At 45.3% G+C, this 25,888-nt stretch overlaps 1 protein-coding gene across 2 annotated transcripts in view; it reads right to left on the reverse strand.

The window, feature by feature from the left end:
* Positions 1 to 25,888, reverse strand: part of JADE3 (jade family PHD finger 3) — a 93,159-nt gene that overhangs the window by 11,776 nt on the left and 55,495 nt on the right. For both annotated transcript variants that reach the window (XM_088458754.1, XM_088458760.1), the window contains exons 6-9: positions 7,158 to 7,369; positions 3,462 to 3,629; positions 1,733 to 1,849; positions 237 to 710 (exon numbers count right to left, since the gene is read on the reverse strand). In XM_088458754.1, the coding sequence (XP_088314880.1) occupies positions 237 to 710; positions 1,733 to 1,849; positions 3,462 to 3,629; positions 7,158 to 7,369 (971 nt within the window). The remainder of the gene's footprint in view (positions 1 to 236; positions 711 to 1,732; positions 1,850 to 3,461; positions 3,630 to 7,157; positions 7,370 to 25,888) is intronic.

The following is a 25,888-nucleotide window of genomic DNA, read 5'->3' on the forward strand; positions in this document are numbered from 1 at the left end:
ACACTTTCTTAAAGGAATGTTGCATGTATAATGAACAATAGAAAATACATACAAATAATGTACAATTGATGCAAGTTAGGACATAGAGTAGCTGTCCTTCCCATTGATGGATATTTTCGTTCTTTGCATTTTTCTTTTGTTCACAGAAAACTAAACACACAAAGCTGCCATCAAGCCTTATTATAATAAAAGCCGGACAGAAGCCAATGTGAACATAAAACAAACGCCTGACTTACTCTCTCTAGGTCTTGCCTAAGGTGCATGAACATCCTCATCCTGGTATGAATGCTGTCCTCCTTGGGCTGGATCAAACCATTCTGTTCATCCTCTTTCGGAGGTAACAGCGGTCTGTTAAAATTGCTTTTCCGTTTTAGCTTCCAAAATGAATATATGAAGTCCACAGTGAGTTTGGGCAACCCCAGTTCAGCTGCTACATCATCTACATTTACCATAGTGTAAAAATCTTCCTCCAGCTCCTTCAGCTTCTGAGCACGCATGCTGGTCTTCTCACTCTCACTCTGCCTGCTGTCACTGAGGCCTTTGTCAGGCTCTTCCTGCTCTCCTGCAGGGCAATGCTTGTTCTTGCTGTGCTTCAGGCAATAGGACTTAAACTTTACTTCATCACCTTCATCTAATATAGTCTTCATGTCCAAACTGTGCTCAAAGGCGCAAGTGACATGAAAGGCTGTGATGCAGCTCTTAACTGAGCACTAAACAAATAAAATAATGGAATTATTGACCCGGACCACAAATAATTTGCTTATAATAGTATAAAATAGAAGAAATTTTGAGGATATGAAATTATTTAAATAAACTGTATTATAAATACACACACAGTTACATGGGCATTACTAAAACTATAAATATGTATTTAACAATACACTGATACAATAATGTTGTGCATGTTTGCAGCACAATCTATTGTCACTTTTCTATGTGCTAATTATGTTACTATAATTTGATTCTTAGCAAAAAGGTATAACTAAAGATGGCCACCCACTGTGCAATTATCAGGCTGATCGGGCTAATAACTGCACAGTATATGGCCGCAATTATCGCTGTATCGCGCATGACAAATCTTTCAGCATGTCCGACCAGACGCAAAAATTGGTGTTCAGATATGACAGTGTATACTCACCACCATACCCAGCACAATATTATTTGACAGTGTATGGCAATGTCAGATAATTGTCTGTCTGATAACGAGTCTGATCTCACAGTATATGGTCAGCATAAGAAATATATCTGACTAAGGCAGTTGTGCTCATATATGGCTAGATAGGCCATAGCTGGGCAAAGCAGTACATATATTTTGGAACAATAAAAGGGATGTGGTCAATATCCTGGCGTGCAGAATCCCGGCACCAGCATCCCCACGTTAAATAGCGAGGTTAGGGGAAGGGATAGGGTTAAGTGATAGGAACAAAGGGGAGGGTTAGGGTTGGGTTCGGTTTAGGGTGCGGGGAGGGGGAGGTTAGGTTTAGGCACTAGGAGGGGAGGTTAGGTTTAGGCACCGGGGAGGGAGGGTTAGGGGTAGGAAGAGGGGGAGGGTTAGGATACTCAGCGACAGGTGTCGGTATCCTAACCCTCTCGGGATGCCGGCATTGGGATTTTGACCACCGGGATCCCGAGCGCCGGCATCCTGTACCCAACCCCAATAATAGCCCATATTTGAAACATTTATCAAGAATCATTCTGTGGCGTCAACTGTAAATAAAAACATGGCATCTACCTGTATGCAGGCTCCTGTCTTCAGCTTGCAGAGACTGCAAACCAATGCCCAACGACTAGGAGGGATGTGAGAAACCTTGGTAATTGGTTCCATTCTCTCAGGACAAGCAATGCTCACCTGCACAAAAATGAAGAAATTATTGAGAAAATTACAATGAGCTAATAAAATAGTTGTCAAAGACTAAGGACCGAATTCAATTAGCCCTGTTAGGTTAACGGCGGTAAAAAAGGATCATGGCTTCAACACCCGGGGCTATTCAATTAGAGCAACTTTTTCACTTGAGTGGCTTGTTAACGACTGTTAAATCCAACGTTAACAGGCGTTAACACACAGAATCAGTGAAAAGTTCACGGATCTGTGTGTTAACGGGGTCTTTTCACCTGTTGACTGGCTAATTTAATAGCTTTGGGGGTTCAATTAGAACGCAATAAATTACCATGGCTAATTGAATTCCCCTCTAAACATAAAGCCTCAATAACTGTTCAAGCACTAATTCTTGCAGGGTTGGCTAAAAAAATATATCTAATTTTCACTTTATAAGCTTGAAATCTCCACTGCAGAGAGGGAAAAAGATCAAAGTGTTTACACACACACACTTTTCGTACTGAGCATTTACAGACTCTGGGCCTCATTTATCAATGAGCTTTATCACTCCTTGTGAGTGATAAAACTCGTTGATAAATGAAGCCGTGTGCTTAGAGAGACCTAACGGAGGAGTGAAGGAGCAGGCTGACATAGCCCGAGTACAGTAGGGCGTGAGAACACCTTACTACCAATATAGAGTTGAGAAAGCCTCAGATGCATCTTTTAGGTGGTGTATCAGTTGAGGCTGGCTCTCCCAAGGTGTTAGATCAGAGGTTCCCAACCACGGTCCTCAAGGCACACTAACAGTCCATGTTTTAAGGATAGCCACACTTAAACACAGGTGTCTTAATTAGTACCTCAGTTATTTTGATTGAACCATCTGTGCTCAAGCATGAATATCACTAAAACCTGGACTGTTAGTGTGCCTTGAGGACCGAGGTTGGGAAACCCTGCGCTAGATCTTTGCTGATGATCACCCGCACAGATCTTGCATTACCTAAAGCGGCGTGAAGAAAATGCTTCCCTGTGGGCAACGCGAGTAAAACTTGCATATAACTGCATGAGGCTCTGAAATGTTTTAATCCCCTTCCAGGGGTTCTTTTACTGTATGCATCTGGCATCCCTTCAAATAAATAGTGCCTTCACCCAAAGTTGTAGAGTAGGCTGCCAGCCTTACCTCACCATTATGGCGCTTCACACTGCTGACCTAATTATGTGTTTTTGAAATCAGATTTTTTTATTGAAGTTCTATTAAAAAATACAAAATTTGGAAATCCTAACAGAACACCTAACTACATAGTTATGTTTAAAAGTCTCAGGGGGCGATTCAAATGTTTTGCCGGCAGCTTTTTTTTTTGTTATGACACCCGACAGAGCAATTCAATTGTTGCTCTGTCAAGGCACGATAGCTGCCGGCGCCGGCATTTCTGCACGCACTCAGGAGGGTGCGAGCAGAAGTGTGAATAACCCCCTGGTTAGGGCGCGCTAACCACAGGCAGGGCCAGCAGAAGGTTCCATTGTGACCTTCCCTATAATGGTCATCTGTCATCTGCCACTGCTTGCATAAAATGCTCTATGCGATATGCAAGGCTGCCAGCCAAAGAGAGGGAAACAGACAGTACTGTAGCAGAAAGCAAGAATATACCTCTGGTATCCAGAGAGCACAGCTCACATGGGCCCATTTGGTTCCAGTTCTTGTGGCTTTCATGGCTCCTCCCCTCTTAGGGCACAAAATACACTGTGGGTGCACACCCAAAACACAGGTTCGACATAGCCAGCTGCCTTCTGGGACCTTCAGTATGCCATAACATGCCTTGCAAAAAAGATAAACATGCCTTATATACACTTCTCAGTATAGATAATATCTGCTACAATATAACTACCAGAAAAATGCTGGAGTAAGGGCCACACTACCGTGTGCCTTCATACAGCACCGTCCATATAATTCTGACATGTGTGTGATCTTTCCGTCAGCTATTACGGATTCTTTTGTTAATATAAATATCCTGAAGTTGAAATGTTTCTGCCTTCTAGGATGAGTCCTTCAATTCATCCACTATGGTAATAATGTATTTTAGACCCCATTAGTTTAAAGTCATAGTGTGATTTTCTGGCCTATTCTAATGGCTTTATAAAAGGTTCTTAAATCTTGAAAAAAGTTTTCAGCTGTAACCCCTGGATTAGATAAATATTTGACAAAGATTAACAGAATTGACTAAAGGTAGGACTATGGCAAAACAATTGATTTGGCATATCTCAGTTTTCATCAAATATTGTTCACTGAATTAGAACACACATTGGTACCTCTTTCTCATCATTTTATATAGATGTTCAAATACATATGTACAATCAACACTAACCTAGTATTTCACAGTTTAATTAGAAGGTTTTGGCTGTATATTTAATGTAGCATGAAATGTGTGACAATCATGCCAACCAAGCTAAAGTAGTGTCTAAACTTTTACATACAGACACACATTTATCCATACTGTATCTTGAAAGAATAATCTGCTTGCTTTGATAGAATTCCTGACCTTTCTAAGATTAATATATGTAATTTTCAATATGTAAAAATCAGCAAATGGTGTTGCGCTAATTGTACTCCATAGATTGAACTATATACACTGGACAAGGCATAAATGAATTGATATCAGGACGCCAATCAAGTGAATTAATAAATCATTTATATTAAATAATAATAAAAAAACCCCACAATACATACAATTATAAAAGGCATTCTATATAATGCTCAGTGAATCGTACCCAATATCATAATGGGTTATACTTTGTTAATATGGGATACTGATTGCCACTATGTTAAAAGTTCGTCTTGAATGTCCAATCAACAAACTCAATGAAACAATTGGTCCAATATAAAGCTCACCAGACCGATCCTGAAGGGCAAATATAAGTTGAACCTCGACTTTCAGACCTCCGGGTCTATAGCATTATTAGCTAGAACCAACTGTGATAAATCGGGGGGGGCAGCTATTGAGTATGTGCCCAGCATCCAAGTTAATATTTCCGTTTGTCCATAGACCGCAGCTCCGATGGCAATGGTTAAGTCGGCCCGTGAGAGCTGCTCTTTGATAAAGCCATTACGGTAGTGAAACGCGTCTGTGGATACTTGCTACATTGCTTACCTTAGGTGTGATTGCTAACAGCTGATCTTTACGACTCTGCTGGAGCCATCTATGGAGTTGGCACAGAGCTTTGTCTGACACGCTGAATGCGTATGGAGTAACGGCTGGTGGGGCTGTCACGGGCCGACTTAAAACATTCCCCTCGGAACTGCTGTCTCTGGACAAACGTGGATATTAACTTGGATGCAGGGTGCATCCTCAATAGCTGCCCTCTGGATTATCATGGTTGGTTCTGGCTAATACTGCTATAGCCCTGGAGGTCTGTAAGTCGAGGATCAACTTATACTTGCCTTTCAGGATTGGTCTGGTGAGATTTATATTGGATCGATTGTTTCAATGAGTTTGTTGATAGTTCCTTGGGAGACATACAAGACTAACTTAACATAGTGGCATTCAGTATACCACTTCTACCATATTAACAAAGTATAACACATCATGATATTGGGTACAATATAGAGTACCTTTTTTAATTGTGATTTATTTTTTCATTTAATATAAAATGATTACTTCACTTAATTGGCGTCCTGATCTCAAGTTATTTGTGCCATGCCCTGTGGATATATGGTTCAATCTATAGAGTACAATTAGCGCAACATCATTTATAGTGACTATTATATAATATATATATATATATATATATATATATATATTATGTGTGTGTGTGTGTGTGTGTGTGTGTGTGTGTGTGTGTGTTGCACTCTGCTCCTGTAGATAGAAAGCACTCTCCAGATTGTTTGAAGTGTTTGAAATTTTTATTTTGAAGTTTTTTTTAACATGCCATCAAGATGCCAACGTTTCAATTCTATTGGGAATCTTTCTCAAGGCTAAGTTTTAGGCAATATTAATAATGCACCTAATGGGGCATCTGGTCAGTGTAGCACTTTTGCTCGAGCAGGAGTAGAGTGCAACATATGTGTGGGACATCCCTTGGAGATCCCTGAAGAGCACCCCAATAGATGGGACAAACAAAGATGAGAGTGCAGGACACACAAACTATATATAGTGTCAGATTGCCCCAGTAAGTCTTCGATGGGGAAAACACAGGAAAGACAATCTCCTGGTTTAAGTGGAAAGCCAAAACAACCTTCGGTTGGAACGAAGGAACTGTTCGGAGAACAGCCTGATCGTCATGGAATATGAGGAATAGTGGTTTGCAAGACAAGGCCCAAAATTCAGACCCGCCGAGCTGAGGCAATGGCTACAGATGATATAGAAAAGATATAGATCTATCTTTATCTATCTATCTCCGACGACAAAGCAGGCAGCACTCAGACTCAGGATTAGTGAAAACTCCACATAGGGCACTTTTTAATAGAAGTCTACGTTTCGGAGAACGTACCCCCTTCCTCGGGACAAAAAAAAATGTAGACTTCTATTAAAGAGCACCCTATGCGGAGTCTTCACTAATCCTGAGTGAGTGCAATCTGCTTTGTTATCGCTTGCATTGGGGTGTGCATACTCTTCTGGAGGACACTGGAGTGACGGGGACAAGCTTGTGTAATATTATATATCTGCGTCCTATTCACAATTAAAATTTCACACACAGACAAAACAATGTTGTTTTCTGAAAACATTTAGTAGTCTTCTCCATTGGTTTTATCTAAGCAAGTTCATTACAGGAGAGATATATAGATCTATAAACAGTATGGGGTCAATCCATTTAGGAGCAATCTAAAATAGCTCATTAAAAGGCACCATGTACAGGAAATGTGCATTGTTCATAATACCTATAAATGCATAAGTCTAAATGTGTGCATTTTAATACACAGCCCTATGGGGCTGCGAGCTACAACGCACAATGTAAGGGAGAATTACAGGCAATGCAGGATGCCACTGTCAACATTCAAACACAATCAAAATGGCACAACGAAGGCATCCCCGCAATCACCCCTAATTGAATTGACCCTTTCGACGTGGGAGTCTTTTTCCACACCACCCAGTTTTTAGCCAAAGATTGGGTGAGGCCTTGCACTGCCATATTTTACCTAGGCTGCAAGGCAGCTTTAAATAATGCAAACATCTAGCTTATATGAAACATTGGCTGCTCTGCAGCACTGATAACAGTGTGTGTAAATGTAGACTGTATGGTTGGTGTCTCTGTGTATAAACCCACAAAAAAAAAAACTGCATTGTTTACACATACTGCACCTAAACATCAACAGAGAATCCCCAAAGTATGTCAGAAACAGGATGCCCACCTGGTGCACACAAATGTTACACCGATCACAGAACACCATATCATTGCCTTCCTCGCTGTCAGGGGAGCGGCACACATCACAAATGACATCCTCGTCATACTCTATGCCCAGGCCCTCTTCTGTCTCTATGGCATGGTTCATGTTTTCATGGCAGTGGCGTTCCAATACCTCCAAGGTCTTCTCCATAGTGCTTTCATCCACAGGAGCAAATCCTGTTATAAGAGCAGGACAAGGAGAGGATGCATTAGGAACTCTTGGATCAAGCGATTATATGAAGTTATGTCTCACGGTCTCATTTATTTCCAGCCAATGCACGCACCAAGACTTATAATAAACTGGTAATTTAAATAAAAAGGAATCCCACTATGCCAGAAAATAACCACATTATGTAAAACAGCATCTTTCAATTGTTGTCCTTCGTATACAATGAGTTTGAAAAGACATTCCGCAGTGACTGTGGGTGAGATGCATCAAAGCTTGGAGAGAGATAATGTAGCAACTCATAGGAATGGGTATGAAGTCCCGGCGGCTGAATAGCCTGGCACCGGCAGCCCAAAGGGAGAAGATCCTGACAGTGCAGGTAAGTACTATTCCTACCCCTCTCCTCCACCCAACCCTCCCCTTAGTGGTGCCTAACCCTAACCTCCCCCCACTAGTGCCTTACCCTAACCTCCCCCAGGGGTGCCTAACCCCAACCCCCTCTTACCACTCCCGAAACCTGACCATCCCGGGGGAGGTGCCTAACCCTAAACTCCCCCCCCCCCCCCAAACCTAGCCCTAAACCCACTACGCTACCTAAACCTAATTCTGCCCCCCAAACCTTACCCCCCCCCCCGCACCTAACGCTAAGGGTACCCCGGACTTACCTCGTCCAGGCTGGCGTCCTTCCAGCTTCGGGATTAAGATAGGCGCTGGTATTTCAACGCCTAGCTTGAGTCCCTTGCCGGGATTACGATGTCGGTATTGAGACCTGCGGTCTCATAACTACATCCCTAAATTATACATTGTTACTCTGAAAGATAGTCAGTTACATGGTGGAGCAGAACCACTGACTAACATGCGTGCATGTTTCTCTTCTATAAAAACTACACAAATATTTGCCTTCCTGACAATCAAAGTAGGTGGTAACAGCAAAACCCTGTCCCCTTCTCTTTTTAGCTGTGAGCTTTTACATAATGAACACAGTTTCTGCCAGTCACTGGAATCTCATTGTAGCTCTGCATTAATTCACTAACCTAAAATAAGTCATCCCAGCGGTAATTGCTTAGATAGTTTAATTTCTAAAATGCCATGTATTTCACATTGCTACACCTAATGCAGTTCTCAAAGAGATGTCAGCACTGGGGTCCCCTATCAAATTTACAGTGCATTAATGTGGTTAACATATTATACATATGTTACATTATACTGCATTCCCAGGACTATAGTGTATTCAGTGCAGTACATTGCGGTTATCAATCTAGTACATTATCATGCATGCACTAATTACCATATATTTATTTTTCAGAAAAGGGCCTAGACCAGGGATGGGGAACCTTCGGCCCACGGGCTGTAAACTGCACGCAAGACAATTTTATCAGGTCTCTCTTTGTTTTCTGCCAGGCAGCGCTGAGCTCTGAGAACTCGGCTCAGACATGCCCGGCTGTGTGCGGCACGTCATCAGAGGTCATGTAGCGCCGCCTGTCCTCCTTTAGCCCTGGAGTCATACAATACTGGCCTGGGTGACTCTTTAATTTTCCTGTGGGGATGAGCTGAACCATGGATAAGGTCCGTGGATGATTATGTATATTTTATTTCATAATTCATATTTAGTCTGCTTTAGTAATGCTATACAATACTATGTATGTATGTATGTATGTATGTATGTATGTATGTGTATTAGACCATGCTCTCTCTAATGGAAGGTTAGCCAAGCCACTGTGGTGGATGGCTACACCCCTACAGCCTGGGCCGCTACCACTGCATTCCCCCAGTGGGCCCTTCATGCCCCAGTCCAACAATGTATGTTTATATAAATCTGATCAAGTACAAAGCAGGCAGACTATATTTGGTTAATAAAGGGAATAAAATCAACTATTAATGCATTACAATACTACCCATAGTACATAGGAGGCAAAGTTAAAATCAGAATGCCAACCAAGAAGTGTTATGCTGAAGGTTTTCAGAGCATGAAATAAAGGCAACACATATACAGCAATATATATAGTCAGGTGCATAAATATTGGGACATTGACAGAATTTTCATATTTTGGCCTCTATTCACCAGCACAGTGGCTTTGAAATGAAACAAACAAGATGTGCTTTAACTGCAGACTTTCAGATTTAATTTGAGGGTAATTACATCCAATTCAGGTGAACGGTGTAGGAATTACAACGGTTTCTATATGTGCCTCCCACTTTTTAAAGGGGCCAAAAGTAATGGGACAAACTAAACAATCCTAAATCTAACTTTCACTTTTTAATACTTTGTTGTTAATCCTTTGCAGGCAATTACAGCCTGAAGTCTGGAACGCATAGACATCACCAGACGCTGGGTTTCATCCCTGGTGATGCTCTGCCAGGCCTCTACTGCAAATGTCTTCAGTTCCTGCTTGTTCTTGGGGCATTTTCCCTTCAGTTTTGTCTTCATCAAGTGAAATGCATGCTCAATCAGATTCGGGTCAGGGGATTGACTTGGCCACTGCATAACATTCCACTTTTTAGCCTTAAAAAACTCTTTGGTTGCTTTTGCAGTATGCTTCGGGTCATTGTCCATCTGCACTGTGAAGCGCCGTCCAATGAGTTCTGAAGCATTTGACTGAATATGAGCATATAATATTGCCCGAAACACTTCAGAATTCATTCTGCTGCTTCAGCAGTCACATCATCAATAAATACAAGGGAACCAGTTCCATTGGCAGCCATACATGCCCACGACATGACACTTCCACCACCATGCTTCACTGATGGGGTGGTATGTTTTGGATCATGAGCAGTTCCTTTCCTTCTCCATACTCTTCTATTCCCATCACTCTGGTACAAGTTGATCTTTATCTCAATTGTCCATAGGATGTTGTTCCAGAACTGTAATGGATTTTTTAGATGTTGTTTGGTAAACTCTAATCTGGTCTTCCTGTTTTTGTGGCTTACCAATGGTTTATATCTTGTGGTGAACCCTCTATATTCACTCTTGTGAAGTCTTCTCTTGATTGTTGACTTTGACACATATACACCTGCCTTCTGGAGTGTGTTCTTGATTTGGCCAACTGTTGTGAAGGGGTTTTTCTTCACCAAGGAAATAATTCTTCTGTCATCCACCACAGTTGTTTTCCATGGTCTTCCGGGTCTTTTGGTGTTGCTGAGCTCTCCGATGCGTTCTTTCTTTTAAGAATGTTCCAAACAGTTGATTTGGCCACACCTAATGTTTTTGCTATCTCTCTGATGGGTTTGTTTTGATTTTTCAGCCTAATGATGGCTTGCTTCATTGGTAGTGACAGCTCTTTGGATCTCATATTGAGAGTCGACAGCAACTGATTCCAAATGCAAATGTCACACCTAGAATCAACTCCAGACCTTTTACCTGCTTAATTGATAATGAAATAACGAGGGAATAGCCCACACCTGTCCATGAAATAGCTTTTGAGTTGATAGTCCCATTACTTTTGGCCCCTTAAAAAGTGGGAGGCACATATAGAAACCGTTGTAATTCCTACACCGTTCACTGATTTGGATGTAATTACCCTCAAATTAAATCTGAAAGTCTGCAGTTAAAGCACATCTTGTTTGTTTCATTTCAAAGCCATTGTGGCGGTGAAGAGGCTAAAATATGAAAATTCTGTCAATTTCCCAATATTTATGCACCAGACTGTAGGTGCTTATTGTCACAAACATGGCTTCAGCTAGGAGATCAGACAGACTTCCAGCATCACTATAAGTATCCTCATCGCCAAACCAACAAACCAGTTATTTAATTCAACGTGTTATCACAGTAAAGCAAATATCAACTCAATATAACATCACATTAACATAAAATTAATATGTAAATCTGTGAATCACAACCTATGTAAAAGCATTAAGAAAAAAAAAAGGAATCCAAAAATCTCTAAATGCTAAGCCCTAACTTACAATATAAATGTGTTACTTCTATATCCTAAACAGTTATACAGTGCACCCTAATGTATTATATTGCCAATTTCCCAATGAAATGACGTAATACATGGCGACAAAGTATACAGTAATTCCAGCATGATGGCGGCCTCTCTGCATTCATACTCACAGACCATCTCTTCTTTACCATCTAATTTTCGGAATAAATCTCTGCACCTTACAAATCAACATGTTAGAAGATAATTTCAGAGGCTTCTAATATCCTTATCCTATAAAACAGTGTATTCATCCAAACAGGGCACTTGCTAGGCAAGAGTTGCAGTCTGCCATGGGAGAGATGGGTGACACAATGACAATACACGTGGCACAAAAGCAGCCTATGCATTTAAAAAAAATCTGCTGGTGGCAAACCGAAAACCATTTTCAAATAAAACTCACCTAGAGTTTACCTGAAAACAGATGGTGGAACCACATGCCAAGTAGTTGCAAATTCTATGGCCTAATGAGACAGAGGGCCTGATTCAGAGGTGGACACATTGCACAGCTGACCAATGTTAGTATTAGTACTGCGCAAGTGTCCAAGTTACAAGCTACCCAGGTCTCCCATTTATACACAGGTCATGAGCTGTAACTGGCAAGGAGGAAGAGGCCATAAACACCCCAGAGAAATGTGCAAAATCCTGTGCTATACATATGTGGTGCTATACAGACTCCATGGAGGCAGCAGCGCCTTCACCCACTACTCACACCAATGTCACGGTGTGCCCTGTGCACAGACTGCTATGTAGTCTATTCTGTTCAAGTGAACGCGGGCCCAAAACACCTCTTCCACCCCACCCCTTACCAACCACACCTATCTCCTGCATTGATGTCACTACATTTTCTTTTTGTTAATGCTCAGCTTTATCTTCACAGATTGAGATTATATAAAGTGCAGGTTATTCTAGGAGTTTCCACTACACAATGATGCAGTTTTCATGAAAATCGGTTCAGTAGTTTGTGCGCTAACTCGGAATAAAAACAGACAGACACCACGTTGTGTGTGTATATGTATATATAAGTTCAGCCGGACGGCACTCCAGCAACAAGATGATATAGTCCTTGGTGCCCTCCAAAACAGACTCAGCCCGTGGGTCCAATATACACATACAGGAACGGAGGCACTCAGGTCAATAAAAGAATACCAACAGGTATTCCTGCCTGTTGGTATTCTTTTATTGACCTGAGGGCCGCTGTGTGTGTGTGTGTGTGTGTGTGTGTGTGTGTGTGTATGTATATATATATATATATATATATACACACATATATACATACATTATATATATATATACACACACACACACACACACACACACACACACACACACGGTTATTACAAAAGAATTAGACAGTTTTAATCTTTTATACAAAAATGGCTACTTAAGATAACGACATGCACCATACATAGTTTCTTGGAAAGAAAAAAGGTTTTTTGGTCAACTCACCGTTGAATCCTTTTCTCTTAAGCAGGCTGGGGAACACTGGACCATGGGATTATAGGTTGGGGCTGGAGCGGGCACTTAATACAATTGTAGCTTTAAATCCTAAGCTCCTCCCCCCTGCAGTCCCACAATTCCAGTACTTCTTTAAGAGTCCGGAGAGGAGTAGCAGGTACCCCATGAAACGGTTTAGAACAAACCAACAAACCAGTAGGGCAGAAACCGGTCAAGACCCAAACACCTCGAATGACTGAGCGTGAGGGAGGGAACGCAGTGTTCCCCAGCCTACTTAAGAGAAAAAGATTCAACGGTAAGTTGACCAAAAAACAAGAGATATGGTAAGAATTTACCTTTGTTATCTCTGTTTCTACGAAGTCCATAGGGTCCACAGGATTGACCTTGGGGTATAGCTGGATCTGGATCCACGGGCACCATGCAGTTAAAGCTTTTGCTGCTCCCAGGATGCACTGGATCTATCCTCCTCTATACCCCCGTCCCTGAGCCACAGGCACCTCAGTTGGTAAGTAGCCAAGGCCGGAGGAGGAACAAAAAGAGAGAAGGAAGACTGGGACACACAAGAACCATACTGACAGAAAGGGAGACGGCACATAGCCCATATGAAGCCTGGTTCGTCAGGGCGGGCGCCCCGTGGACCCTATGGACTTTGTAGAAACAGAGATAACAAAGGTAAGTGCTTACCATATCTCTTGTTTTCTACTTCAGGGTCCATAGGGGGTCCACAGGGTTGTCCCAAAGCAGTTCAACTAAGGGCGGAGACACTCCTGTGCTGAAAGGAGAATCCGGCACCCGAAGGATGCATCCTGAGAGGCGAAGGTGTCAAATGCATAGAACCTCAGAAAAGTCTGGATAGAAGACCATGCGGCCGCCTTAAACAGCTGAACAGCCGAGGCGCCACGGCTAGCAGCCAACGAAGGACCCACAGACCGAGTAGAATGAGCCTTAACAGAGGCCGGAACAGGCAAACCCTCCTGTGCATAAGCCTCACAAATAACCAAACGAAGCCAACGGGCCAAAGTTTGTTTGCCGGCAGGCCAACCACGCTTGTGAAAACCAAAGAGGACGAGCAAGGAATCAGACTTGCGAATGGAACTAGTCCGGTCCACATAAACAGAGCACAGACGACATCCAAAGAAGCCTCACCAGCCGACAGGTCAGGTGACTGTAAGACCGGCACAACAATTTCCTGATTAATGTGGAATTTAGAAACCACTTTAGGTAGAAAACCCGGACGAGTGCGAAGCACCGCCCTGTCCTGGTGAAAAATCAGAAAAAGAGGACGACAGGAAAGCACCCCCAATTCTAACACCCTCCTGGCCGAAGCAATTGCCAGGAGAAAAACAGTTTTAACCGTCAAACCACTTGGGATCCAGCGACTCAAGAGGTTCAAAAGGAGGACCCTGTAGGGCCCGAAGCACCACCGCCAAATCCCAAGGAGCCACAGGGGGAACAAAGGGAGGCTGAATCCTGAGAACCCCCTGGAGTAGTAATCCTACGCTGGAACCACACAGATAGTGCAGAGCTTTCAAAGAAGCTAGGCGTAAGTCTAGTTCCAAACCAGACTGAAGGAATGCCAAAACGCTAGAAACACGAAACGCCTGCGGATCGTAGTTTCTGGACTCACACCACTGAAAATAAGTATGCCACACATCGTGCTGATGACAGAGCTGGAAAAACCCAGGGACCTTAAGACGGATGTCTCATGAGCCACGCCGTCACAGACAGACTACCCAGATCCGGGTAAAGGCAGGGCCCCTGAGACAACAGGTCCCGACGTTGAGGCAGAAGGATCAAAGAGTCAATGGAAAGGCTCCTAAGATCGGAGTACCAAGGATGTCTGGGCCAAGCCGGAGCCACCAGCAGAAGCGTGCCGCCGTCCTGTTTGAATTTCCGAAGGACCAGAGGCAGCAGGGATATCGGAGGGAATAGATACGCCAGCTGAAATGTCCATTTCACTGACAGCGCGTCCACCAGGCTTGCGCCGGCGTCTCTTGCCCTGGACCCGTACACAGGTAGTTTGTGATTGTGATGGGAGGCCATGAGGTCCACCTCCGGCAGTCCGTGGAGTAGATGAAATACCACGAGTAGATGAAATACCTCTGGGTGAAGCAACCATTCCCCGGGATGCACGCCGTGACGGCTGAGGAAGTCCGCCTCCCAATTGAGGACTCCTGGAATGAAGACTGCTGAGATGGCCGGAAGGTGGCACTCCGCCCAAGCCAGGATGCATGACATCTCTGACATCGCTGCTCGACTGCGAGTCCCCCCTTGATGGTTGATGTAAGCCACCGTGGTGGCGTTGTCGGATTGCATTTGCACGGCCCTTCCTTGAAGAGCGTGACTGGACAACTGGAAGGCCCCGTACACAGCCCGAAGTTCCAGAATGTTGCTGGAGAGAACCGCTTCTTTTGCAGTCCATCGGCCCTGAAGTGAAAGTGGACCTGTCCCTGCCCCCCAACCCCGGAGACTGGCAGAATCCATTCCGGGATCCAAAAGGGGCGACCCTTGGAGAGATGAGATGTCTGAAGCCACCAAGCTAGCGACAGGAGCACCTCCGGAGACAACACCAGCATCTGAGTCCTGATCCGGTGTGGCAACCCATTCCATTTGGATAGAATCAGCCCCTTCAGGGGCCTGGAATGGAACTTGGCATACTCCACCATGTCGAATGCCGACACCATGGACCCCACAACCTTCATCGCCGAGTGAACAGACACTCGGCAACTCTTCAGGCAACTGCGCACTCGCAGTTGTAAGGAGGAAATCTTATCCGGAGACAGAAAGATCCTTTGTTGATGAGAATCCAGCAAGGCTCCCAAATGAAGCATCCGTTGTGATGGAAACAGGGAGAACTTCTTTCAATTTATCAGTCACCCACGCGCTTGCAGACCAGCGATCGTCAGGTGTAGATGATGTAGAAGTACCTCCGGAGAGCTTACCAACAATAGGAGGTCATCCAGATACGGCAGAAGCCGTATACCCTGGCTCCGTAGATGGGCAGCCATGACCGCCATAAATTTGGTGAATACCCTTGGAGCCATGGAGAGGCCAAAGGGCAGAGCCTGAAACTGGTAGTGGTGTTGACGTATAGCAAACCTCAGATACCGTTGGTGTGAAGGCGCTATAGGAACATGAATGTAGGCGTCCTGGATGTCCAAGGAGACCATGTAGTCCCCCGGTTCCATAGCCAGAATAATGGAATGCAAAGTTTACATCCTGAATTTGGGAACTATGAGGAACTTGTTCAGCAACTTCAAATTGAGGATAGGCCGATGAGACCCATTGGGTTTCTGCACCAGACACAGAGTAGAATACTAACCCGTCCCAAGATGAGAAGGCGGAACGGGAACAATGACCCCTGCTTTCGGCAAAGACTCTATTGCTTCCTGAATCTTTAAGACTCGTGCAGAAGAACTGACGGGGAGGTCTGTGATGAAAGGAGACGGCGTACCCCTGAGAGACCACTTCTCCAACCCAGGCATCCGTGGTGGTGGTGTACCAGCACTGGGCGAATTGAAGAAGTCGGCCCCCCACTCTGGGATCCCCCAGAGGGAGGCCCATCCCATCAGGCAGAAGGTTAATCCTCCGGCTTGGAAGAAGGGAGTCTAGCACTCCACGCTTATTTCTTAGGCTTAGGGGCGGCTTTGGTCACCGACTGCCTCAGGAAGAACTGTCCATTGGACTTTCCCTGAGTACGAAAGGACCGAAATGCAGAGGTCCTAGCCTTAGAAGGTGCAGCTGCCGAGGTAGAAAAGCTGATTTAGACTTAGCCTGGGTATCCACAATTTTGAGCAGGTCTGGGCCAAATAATATCTCCCCATTAAAGGGTAAGGTCATCAGGCCTTTCTTGGAATCTGCATCCGCTCTCCAAGAACGCAGCCACAAAGACTGGCGAGCAGACACTGCTGCAGCCGATACTCTGGAAGTCAGAAGACTGTCATCCAAAGATGCTTCTCCAATATAGGAAGCGGCATCCTTCAACTGACCCACTACAGCTCTCCATTTCCGGAGCATCCTCTGGAAAAGTATCTTCCAGTACATTGGCCCAACTCTCAATGGCCTTAGCCACCCAAGAGATGGCCATGGACGGACAGGCCACCTCCCCTGAGAGAGAATAGATCGATTTTAAACAAGTTTCCACTTTCCTGTCTGTGGGATCCTTTAGGGATGAAATGGACGGCAAAGGCAAGGTAGCGCTCTTGATTAAGCGAGTAACATGAGAATACACCAGGGGCCGGGATTCCCACTTTCTGCAATGACCTGCAGGAAACTGATAACTAGACGCTAAACGTTTCTGCGGCTGGAACCTCTTACTAGGCAACTGCCAGGCCTCCGCCATATGATCAGTCAGCTAGTCAGATAGGGGAAAAACCGCCGAAGTTGCCTTTGTCTGTTTGAAATTTGGATACGTGGATCTAGGAGCTGGTGCCTCATCCTCTATATCAAGAATGGACTGCACCGCCCTTACCAATGCCAGCACATTAATGGAAGAATTAGTTTCCACCTCCTGGACAGGGGAATCCGAGTCAGAGTCCTCAAGCAATTCCCCATCATCTGAGGACGCCTCAGAGTCTGATATTTGTGCAGACTGGGATGACATAGTGGGGCATTTAGATGCCTTCTGAGGCTTGTCACTACGTAACATAGTTTGAAAGGCCAAAGTTGAGGCCGCCAAACTCTGGACTGAACTGGAGAACACATCCACCCATGGTGGTTGAGTCGCCTGAGGGAAACCCTGAAAGGGAATAACAGACTGCTGTGTCACTGGAGGAGACTGGATATACATAGGTAACCGCGTATATGGACTAACAGTCTGAGACCCAGGGGGAGACTGCAATAAATGCGGTATACCCGGGGAATGGCTGGTTGGGGCAACCCCCTATTGGGGAGAGCAGTCGGGACCGCCAGACGGTTCGCGATTGAAGTAAGCACCTGAGAAAACATCGCCCAAGGAGGGTCTTGTGAAATTGGAGGGTTAGAGGGATCAGGTAACGGCTGGCACCGCACACACAGCCCATCCTGTGATAAATCATCCTCATCTACTCCTGCGACACAGCGTCTGCAGGAGAACAAAGTAGGAGCTGCGGAGCGCACAACTTCCTCATCAGACATGACAAAATATATATATTAAACAAATATATATATATATATATACACACACACACACATACACACACACAACACGATAGGGAAGGTCAGTGTTTGACTCCTGCGCACCCACAAGTATGCAGCACACAAGCCCATGGACATGGCACGGTGTGGCACACAACCGTATATGACCGACCTCACAAAATACGTGAATTTATATAAGTGAGGTCCGAGAAAAGCCCTTCCCCCACACACCTGCAGGGCCGTAGGAGAAGGAAAGGAATAGGTATAGACTGATTGTGCTTTATTTCTACTTACTGACAGTCAGCACTAGTAAAAGTCACATACAATGCAGAAAGTTAATACTCACTGCACCTTGTCACTACAATCAACCACCCAGATTGATGTCTGGGAGGGCTATAGTGCTGTGTACGCGGTCCTTTATCAGGGGAGAGGTACACAGGGGGACCGACCGCACGCTGGCTGTGAGAACTGCGCTGCCACTTGTCAGAAGATGGCCACCGGAGACCTCAGGGGAGGAGTGGCCGCAGGAGGAAGCAGCTCAGTGTCGCCAGACCCGAGCGGAAAAGGTGCGCTGAGCTGTGGAGAGGAGCTGCTAGACAGGGAAGGCTGCCTCCCCTGGCTAGCAATTAAGCCCTGGGATGCTGGCTCCCGCTGCTGGCATTACTCCCTGGTGGTCTAGTGGTCCCGCAGGGTATTCCTCCAGAGAGGGGGAGCCCGCCGCCACTGCTAGCGCCTCCGGTCTGTCCCCAGAGACCGGAGGTATGCGACTGCATATACACGCGGGTCACTGCAAGCAGTGACCCGCGTCTTACCTGATCCCCTGCGCTCCGGCAGCAGTCGTGGGAGTCCCCACAGCCCGGTTAGTACAGAGTCTGGGGTCCCACCGCGATCCCCAGATCTGTACTGGCGTCGCGGGTGTAGGAGTGGCAGCTTGGACGTCCAATGGACAGTCTGATGCTGCCGCACTGAAGAGTCAATTAAAAATAAAAAAATTAAATAAAAAAAATCTCTAAAAATAAGCTTAGGGGCTGCTAAGCAGCCCCCCTGCGCTAAGAGTGACCCGACTCCGGCTGGGCACCAACTAAAACGCCTCAGAGTCTGATATTTGTGCAGACTGGGATGACATAGTGGGGCATTTAGACGGGGGTGGGGTATAGAGGAGAATGGACCCAGTGCATCCTGGGAGCAGCAAAAGCTTTAAACTGCGTGGTGCCCGTTGATTCAGATCCAGCTATACCCCAAGGTCAACCCTGTGTACCCCCTATGGATCCTGAAGTAGAAATCCTATTTTCCCTTGCTACAAGGCTGGGGAACACTGGACCATGGGATGTTCAAAGTCCGCACCCAGGGGAGGGAGCGCTCAGGCTGCCTGAGCAGAGAACTGTATGACCCCAGAGGCAAAAAAAACCTGAAACATTAAAATGAGCGAACGTGCAGACAGGGGACCAAAGAACTGTACGACGGACTGTGCTGCTGGTCTCAGGTCGCACTGCCCATAAGATAACCGACGCCCTGGCTAAAGGCTCTGACACACGGTCTGGTGGCGGTTGCCCTGCACCAGAAGAGGCATGAGTGATAACCGAGTGGATCCAATCACGTAAGGGTCTGCTGAGTAGCCAGTCAACCTTGTAATGCGCTTCAAAGGAGCCGCAGAGAACAGTGTGGCATACAGCCCAGCTAGCAAAACCATCTCATCCCAGTCCCAGGAAGTCTCCGAAGGACAAAAGATCAGAAAGACAACATCCTAGTGGAAGAAACAAGGCCGCTTGAGTAAAAAGGAGCACCGAACAAACCTCATGGAAGAGGAGAAAAAGGTGGCTTGGAAACGCCAACACAAAACCATGCCAATTGAAGACCATAGTCATGAGGAAGAACAGCTCAGAAGCAACTAACTGAAGATCAGCTGAAAGCTCCGACACCCATGCCGCTTGTGTGAGAGCCGATAGGACCGGAGCCAGAGTCCACGGCACTACTTGGCGATGAAACAGTGTCTGAATAGGCAGCACACCTAGTAAAAAGGATTTGGACCTTCGGAAAAATGGGCAAACGCTGCCGGCAATAAAAGTGACCGGCCAAAGCCAGTATAGTCACAAAATGAAGCAGGCAACCGGCCTCCAAAGCCCCGCGAAGGAAGACCAAGGAACGTGATAAGTGAGAAACTTGTAATCTACCCACAACAAAAAGCAGTTTCCCGACTCAGAGGAAACGCGAGATATACACTACTGTTCAAAAGTTTGGGGTCACCCAGACCATTTCGTGTTTTACATGAAAACTGACTTTTATTTATCAAATGAGTTGCAAAATGAATAGAACATATAGTCAAGACATTGGCAAAGTTAGAAATAATTATTTTTATTTGAAATAATAATTGTCTCCTTCAAACTTTGCTTTCGTTAAAGAATGCTCCTTTTACAGCAATTACAGCATTGCAGACCTTTGGCATTCTAGCTGTTAATTTGTTGAGGTAATCTGAAGAAATTTCACACCACGTTTCCTGAAGCACCTCCCACAAGTTGGATTGGCTTGATGGGTACTTCTTGCGTACCATACGGTCAAGCTGCTCCCACAACAGCTCAATGGGGTCGAGATCTGGTGACTGCACTGACCACTCCATTACAGACAGAATACCAGCTGCCTGCTTCTTCTCTAAATAGTTTTTGCATAATTTGGAGGTGTGGTTTGGGTCATTGTCCTGTGTGGGGGGAGAAAATTGGCTCCAATCAAGCGCTGTCCACAGGGTATGGCATGGCGTTGCAAAATGGAGTGATAGCCTTCCTTATTCAAAATCCCTTTTACCTTGTACAAATCTCCCACTTTACCAGTTTCAAGCCAGCCCCAGACCATCACATTACCTCCACCAAGCTTAACAAATGGCGTCAGGCACTCTTCCAGCATCTTTTCACTTGTCCTGCATCTCACAAATGTTCTTCTGTGTGATCCAAACACCTCAAACTTCGATTCGTCTGTCCATAACACTTTTTTCCAATCTTCCTCTGTCCAATGTCTGAGTTCTTTTGCCCATATTAATCTTTTCAGTTTATTGGCCAGTTTCAGATATGGCTTTTTCTTTGCCAATCTGCCTAGAAGGCCAGCATCCCGGAGTTGCCTCTTCACTGTAGACATTGACACTGGCGTTTAGCGGGTACCATTTAATGAAGCTGCCAGTTGAGGACTTGTGAGGAGACTATTTCTCAAACTAGAGACTCTAATGTACTTTTCTTCTTGCACAGTTGTGCAGCGGGGCTTCCCGCTTCTCTTCCTACTCTGGTTAGAGCCTGTTTGTGCTGTTCTCTGAAGGGAGTAGAACACACCGTTGTAGGAAATGTTCAGTTTCTTGTCAATTTCTCGCATGGAATAGCCTTTCGAGTTTCACATGAAAATTCTCTTTTTCTGGCCATTTGGAGAGTATAATCGAACCCTCAAATCTGATGCTCCAGATACTCAACTAGCTCAAAGGAAGGCCAGTTTTATAGCTTCTCTATCAAGCAACCCCATCTTCAGCTGTGCTAACATAATTGCACAAGGGTTTTCAAATCATCCAGTAGTCTAACGCGCTTAGTAAACACAATGTACCATTAGAACACTGGAGTGATGGTTGCTGGAAATGGGCCTCTATACACCTATGTAAATATTCCTTTAAAAAACAGACATTTGCAGCTAGTATAGTCATTTACCACATTTAAAATGTATAGGAGTGTATTTCTGATTCATTTAATGTTATCTTCATTGAAAAAAAAACAGTGCTTTTCTTTCAAAAATAAAGGAAATTTCTAAGTGAATCCAAACTTTTGAACGGTAGTGTAAGCTTTCCCACACCTTGGCATGAAGGCCAGATCGGGAAAACCAATGGAGGAAGGTCCCTGTGTAGAAACAATGGACCGTGTTGCAGCACGTCTGGGCGAAGTGGAAGACACAATCCAGGAAATACCGACTGCCTGAGAATGTCCACACATCATGACCAGTGGAGCCGGCCTGGAGCCTCTAGGATTACCCGAACATGGGAAGACTTTATGCTCCAGGAGACCCGTAGGTAACAGTGGGGATGACGGAACCGATGCGCTAGCCGAAACTTGTACGGAACAGTCAAGGCATCCTCTGTCAAGCCAGCAGATACCCGGTTCACAGACAACCCTGTGAAGTCTTGAAGACGTGTCGAGAGGCCCTAAGATCCTCTTGCTGAAGACCTAGCCAAACGAACGTCAGGGGTAACCACTGAATAGCGAGACCACTGCCCTGGGAGGAAGTCCGATGTCCTCATTACCGCTGAGATTGTCAGCGCTCTAGGGCCCGCTGGATAATGTACATTTGCCACTGTGCAGTTTGACCAACTGCAAACCTGCTGGCCGGTGAGGACGGACAGGGCCCCGCAAGAGAGGCAGAAAAACGGTTCAGTGCTCGAGCCCATCACTCAGCCGAGCCGTTGTGGACGGCTACCCAATGGCCCTAGAGCCATAAAGGCCACGTCAAGGCCCCTTAGTCCAAGAGACTTATGTCCGTTGGTACCACAAGCCTATCCAGGAGGGACCCAGGAACGGGCCTATGGGAGAATACCGGAAAATAGCGAATGAGAAGTGCGGTCAGACCGAACCAGCAACCTAGACTAGAGGGGTGCCGAGCAACCCTTACAAGGCTGGAAACGTACCCAATGGAACTCGAGTGACCTCAGTCCAATGAATGGTCGCTAAGTGGAGACTCATGCCCAAAAAGCAAATGCTCCACAAGAGCGACGGACAAGGCACCAACAGAATGGGTGAGATCAAGGTCAGTAAGGGGTGTGCACTGGCCACCCCAAGAGACAAACCCCGCTGGAAAGAAATGCCGAAAGACCACTTTCAGAGCTGAATGCGCCGATTAGGAAGCAGGGGAGGCCTTGCAATCTAGTGAAACCTAGGAAGGTCTGTAACTGGGACGCCTAAGTATCCGTCACAAACCGTCCAGCAATCGAACCAGAAGGGATACAGAAACCCAGCTTCTGTGCCTGCGGCAGGACTGGAACAAAAAAAAGCCAGTCGAGAGGATTGGAGTGATGCCTCGATCAATGCCCCCATTCCGCACCTGGGGGAAGAGCGACGTTCAGAAATCCAAAGCAATGCCTGGGCAACAAATCCCGGGGTTCATGGTGGAACCCTAGCCATGATGCTTAGCACCCAGATGCCTTAAGAAGTCACTCAATGGTTGCTGAACTCACCAATTGCACCTGTACTGGGTATAAAAGATACACCCTGAGGGACAAGGCTTCCCTGGAACCCCGACTCCAAAATGGTGATGGCACCTGAAAATCTTGTGGAAAACAGAAAAGAGGAGCGTACTCTTGGAAAAAAAACAGACCCCCGCTGGAGGGGACCGTTGTCGGAAGAAAAGTGTTTCCTCAACCTGTGGGGAACACGGTATCCAGTACTGGCAAAAAAAGAACGTTCCTACCAAACCGAAAATATTGTAAGGAACATTCTGATATAAGTGCCAAAAGGCCCTACGAGCCCAGACAGCCGTAGCTGAAGTCCCACAGCTATCTGTCTTGCATGGCTTCCCACACAGAGTCTACCGCAAAATTGTCCACCAAACCGGCAGGGAATCCCAGGGCGAACTTTGTAAATTCCTTGGACAAGTTTGTCAGCCGAAGTGAACATAGTAGACGCCAATTTTGCCAAGGGTCGCCAAACCAGAGTCATGTCCCCCGAGTGTATGAAAATAGACAGGAGACAACCCTCCAAGGGTTAGCTAGCAGATCCCTAAAAGATGTTGCATGCGTTGAGCCAAAGGTCTGTCGCAGTGAGAACAGTGGGATGTGCTTCCACCTGGGTACATAATTCGTTGGAAGCAAATGTGTAAGGAATGATGACCTCGTAATCTGGCGTCTCTTCAGCCTCCCTGATGAGACTGGCGAGTGACTTCCCTTCGCCCCCGCTTGGGAAGCCATATTCAAACTGCCTAAAGAGTGGCGCACGGCAGCAATTAGTCAAAGAGGCAGTAGGTCCTCACACTCAGAGACTGGGCAAGGCTTCAGAAGTTCTTACGTATGCAGAACTGCTTTTGAAGCCCTGGAAGGAGGAAGACGCCTCCAAGACCAATCTCCACCTGTGCCTCACACAGCACAGTCTGACCAAACTCCCTAACCTGATGCTGCCAAGCTCGGAGTCTGAGTGGAACATACCGTAGCCGGGAACCCCTAAAGGAAAAGAAGCTGCGCCACCGATTCGGGAACACCAAAGTTTGTACTTGGAGCAGAATCTGCTTCGCCAGGGTAACCATGGACCTGCTGAGAGCCGGAGTCTACACCTGCCCCACCATGGTGGACGCAGCACCCTAGATGCCTGCGCTTCACCGGGCCCTATGCCCCAGCTCACCTAACTGAAAAGAAAAATAAATATTACAAATCAAATGAAAAAACTAAACTATAATAAAGAGCTGCGTAGCAGCCCCTTAAAATCATGCCCTTACTCCTCAGGCACTTAAAGAACACTGGAATTGTGGGATTGCAGGGGGGAGGAGCATAGGCTTTAAAGCTACAGTTGTATTAAGTGCCAGCTCCAGCCCCAACCTACAATCCCATGGTCCAGTGTTCCCCAGCCTCGCTGAAAGAGAAACTGTGAAAATTTAAACAATAAGCTATGGTGACGTAAGCAACCAGAAGTGCGTCACATGGCCAGTCAGGCAAGAAGGCGTTTTGTGCGCTCAAATTAAGTGAAACGGGTTCAGATACAGTTGTGCAACAGCATTTTAGAACGCAAGTCGGGAAATCACAACGACTAAACAATCCATCTACGATTAGCACAAGAAATTTCAAAGAACTGGGTGTTTGTGTAAAGATAAAAGCCCTGGGCGACCCCGTGTATCTGATGAACAAGTGGAGTGTGTTTGGGCCATTTATCAACACAGCCCAAAGAAAGCCAAGTCTGGACTTCAATATTCCACAACAGACTGTTTGGAAACTGTTGCAGAAGCGGCTGCAAATGACTCCCTACAAACAACATTTAATAATGTACTTACTGTAATAAAGCAAATTATTACTTTACAAAACAGTTTCTCTTTCATTTTCTCTGTTTATCACAGAAAACCTTAATTCTGATGGGACCCTGAAACGGCCTGGTAGTACCCCAATTCTTTACTGTGAGGGTGTCCCTGGAACAAATATTTTGTTTTAGCCCAGCATGATCACTGAGCCCTAACCCAGGGTCAACTCAGATTTGAACACAACTGAAAAGTGGCAAAAATAAATCTGGAGAAAGTTTTCTACTAGGAAGAATCTTTATTGATTACTTATGGCTCTACACCTATAAGCACTTACAACTATGCAATCTTTTTTTTCTTTTCTGAGCTATTGTTTATTTTTGTGTAAACTTAAGTATACTTCAGTAGGGGTGTGTACATTTTTTTTTATTTTAACTTCCCTCTTTTCCCTCCCTCCCTGTGGGTATTCTTTTTTCCTTCCTTCATACGTTTATTTCCTTAATTTTATTTATTTATTTTGTTTTGTGTTCTATAATGTGTTGCAGATTGTGGAATGAGTTAAAAAAAAAAAAGGACTATGCAATATTAGTCCTCTCTTATGAAACTTTAGATGGTTAAACACATTTAAATACAGCAAATAATGTATAGTGCCCATTACTTATCGGCTTCTAGTCTCCTGCTGCCAAAAAATGCTTTATATATATATGAGCCAATGCAACATTTTTACAAGCCTTTGCTGGTGAAATCTGTCCCTCCACTGCCGGGAATAACATCCCCTGCATCAGTCATGCAGGTCTTATGTAAGAATACTGAACGGTCTTTGGAACCCTCAGGGCCACACCCCAAAGCTGGTTGTCACACTGCCCCCTGTACATGAACGTCTAACAATGCAGGACTTCTGCTACAGGAACGATCTTTTGCGCTTATTCACATACACGGACTATGAATCAGCCGAGCAGTACACCTGTGTATGGTGGTCCTCACTATGATGAAAAGAAAAAAAAACCCAACAAAAACATTGTACTAGCTGAGTCGCTAAGTAAAGTGTTATCAAATATCTTGCACCTTACAATATCAGTTTTTTTCTGT

The sequence above is a fragment of the Taudactylus pleione genome, unplaced genomic scaffold (assembly GCF_031769625.1).
Source record: "Taudactylus pleione unplaced genomic scaffold, aTauple2 ptg000041l, whole genome shotgun sequence".
Classification (NCBI taxonomy): domain Eukaryota; kingdom Metazoa; phylum Chordata; class Amphibia; order Anura; family Myobatrachidae; genus Taudactylus; species Taudactylus pleione.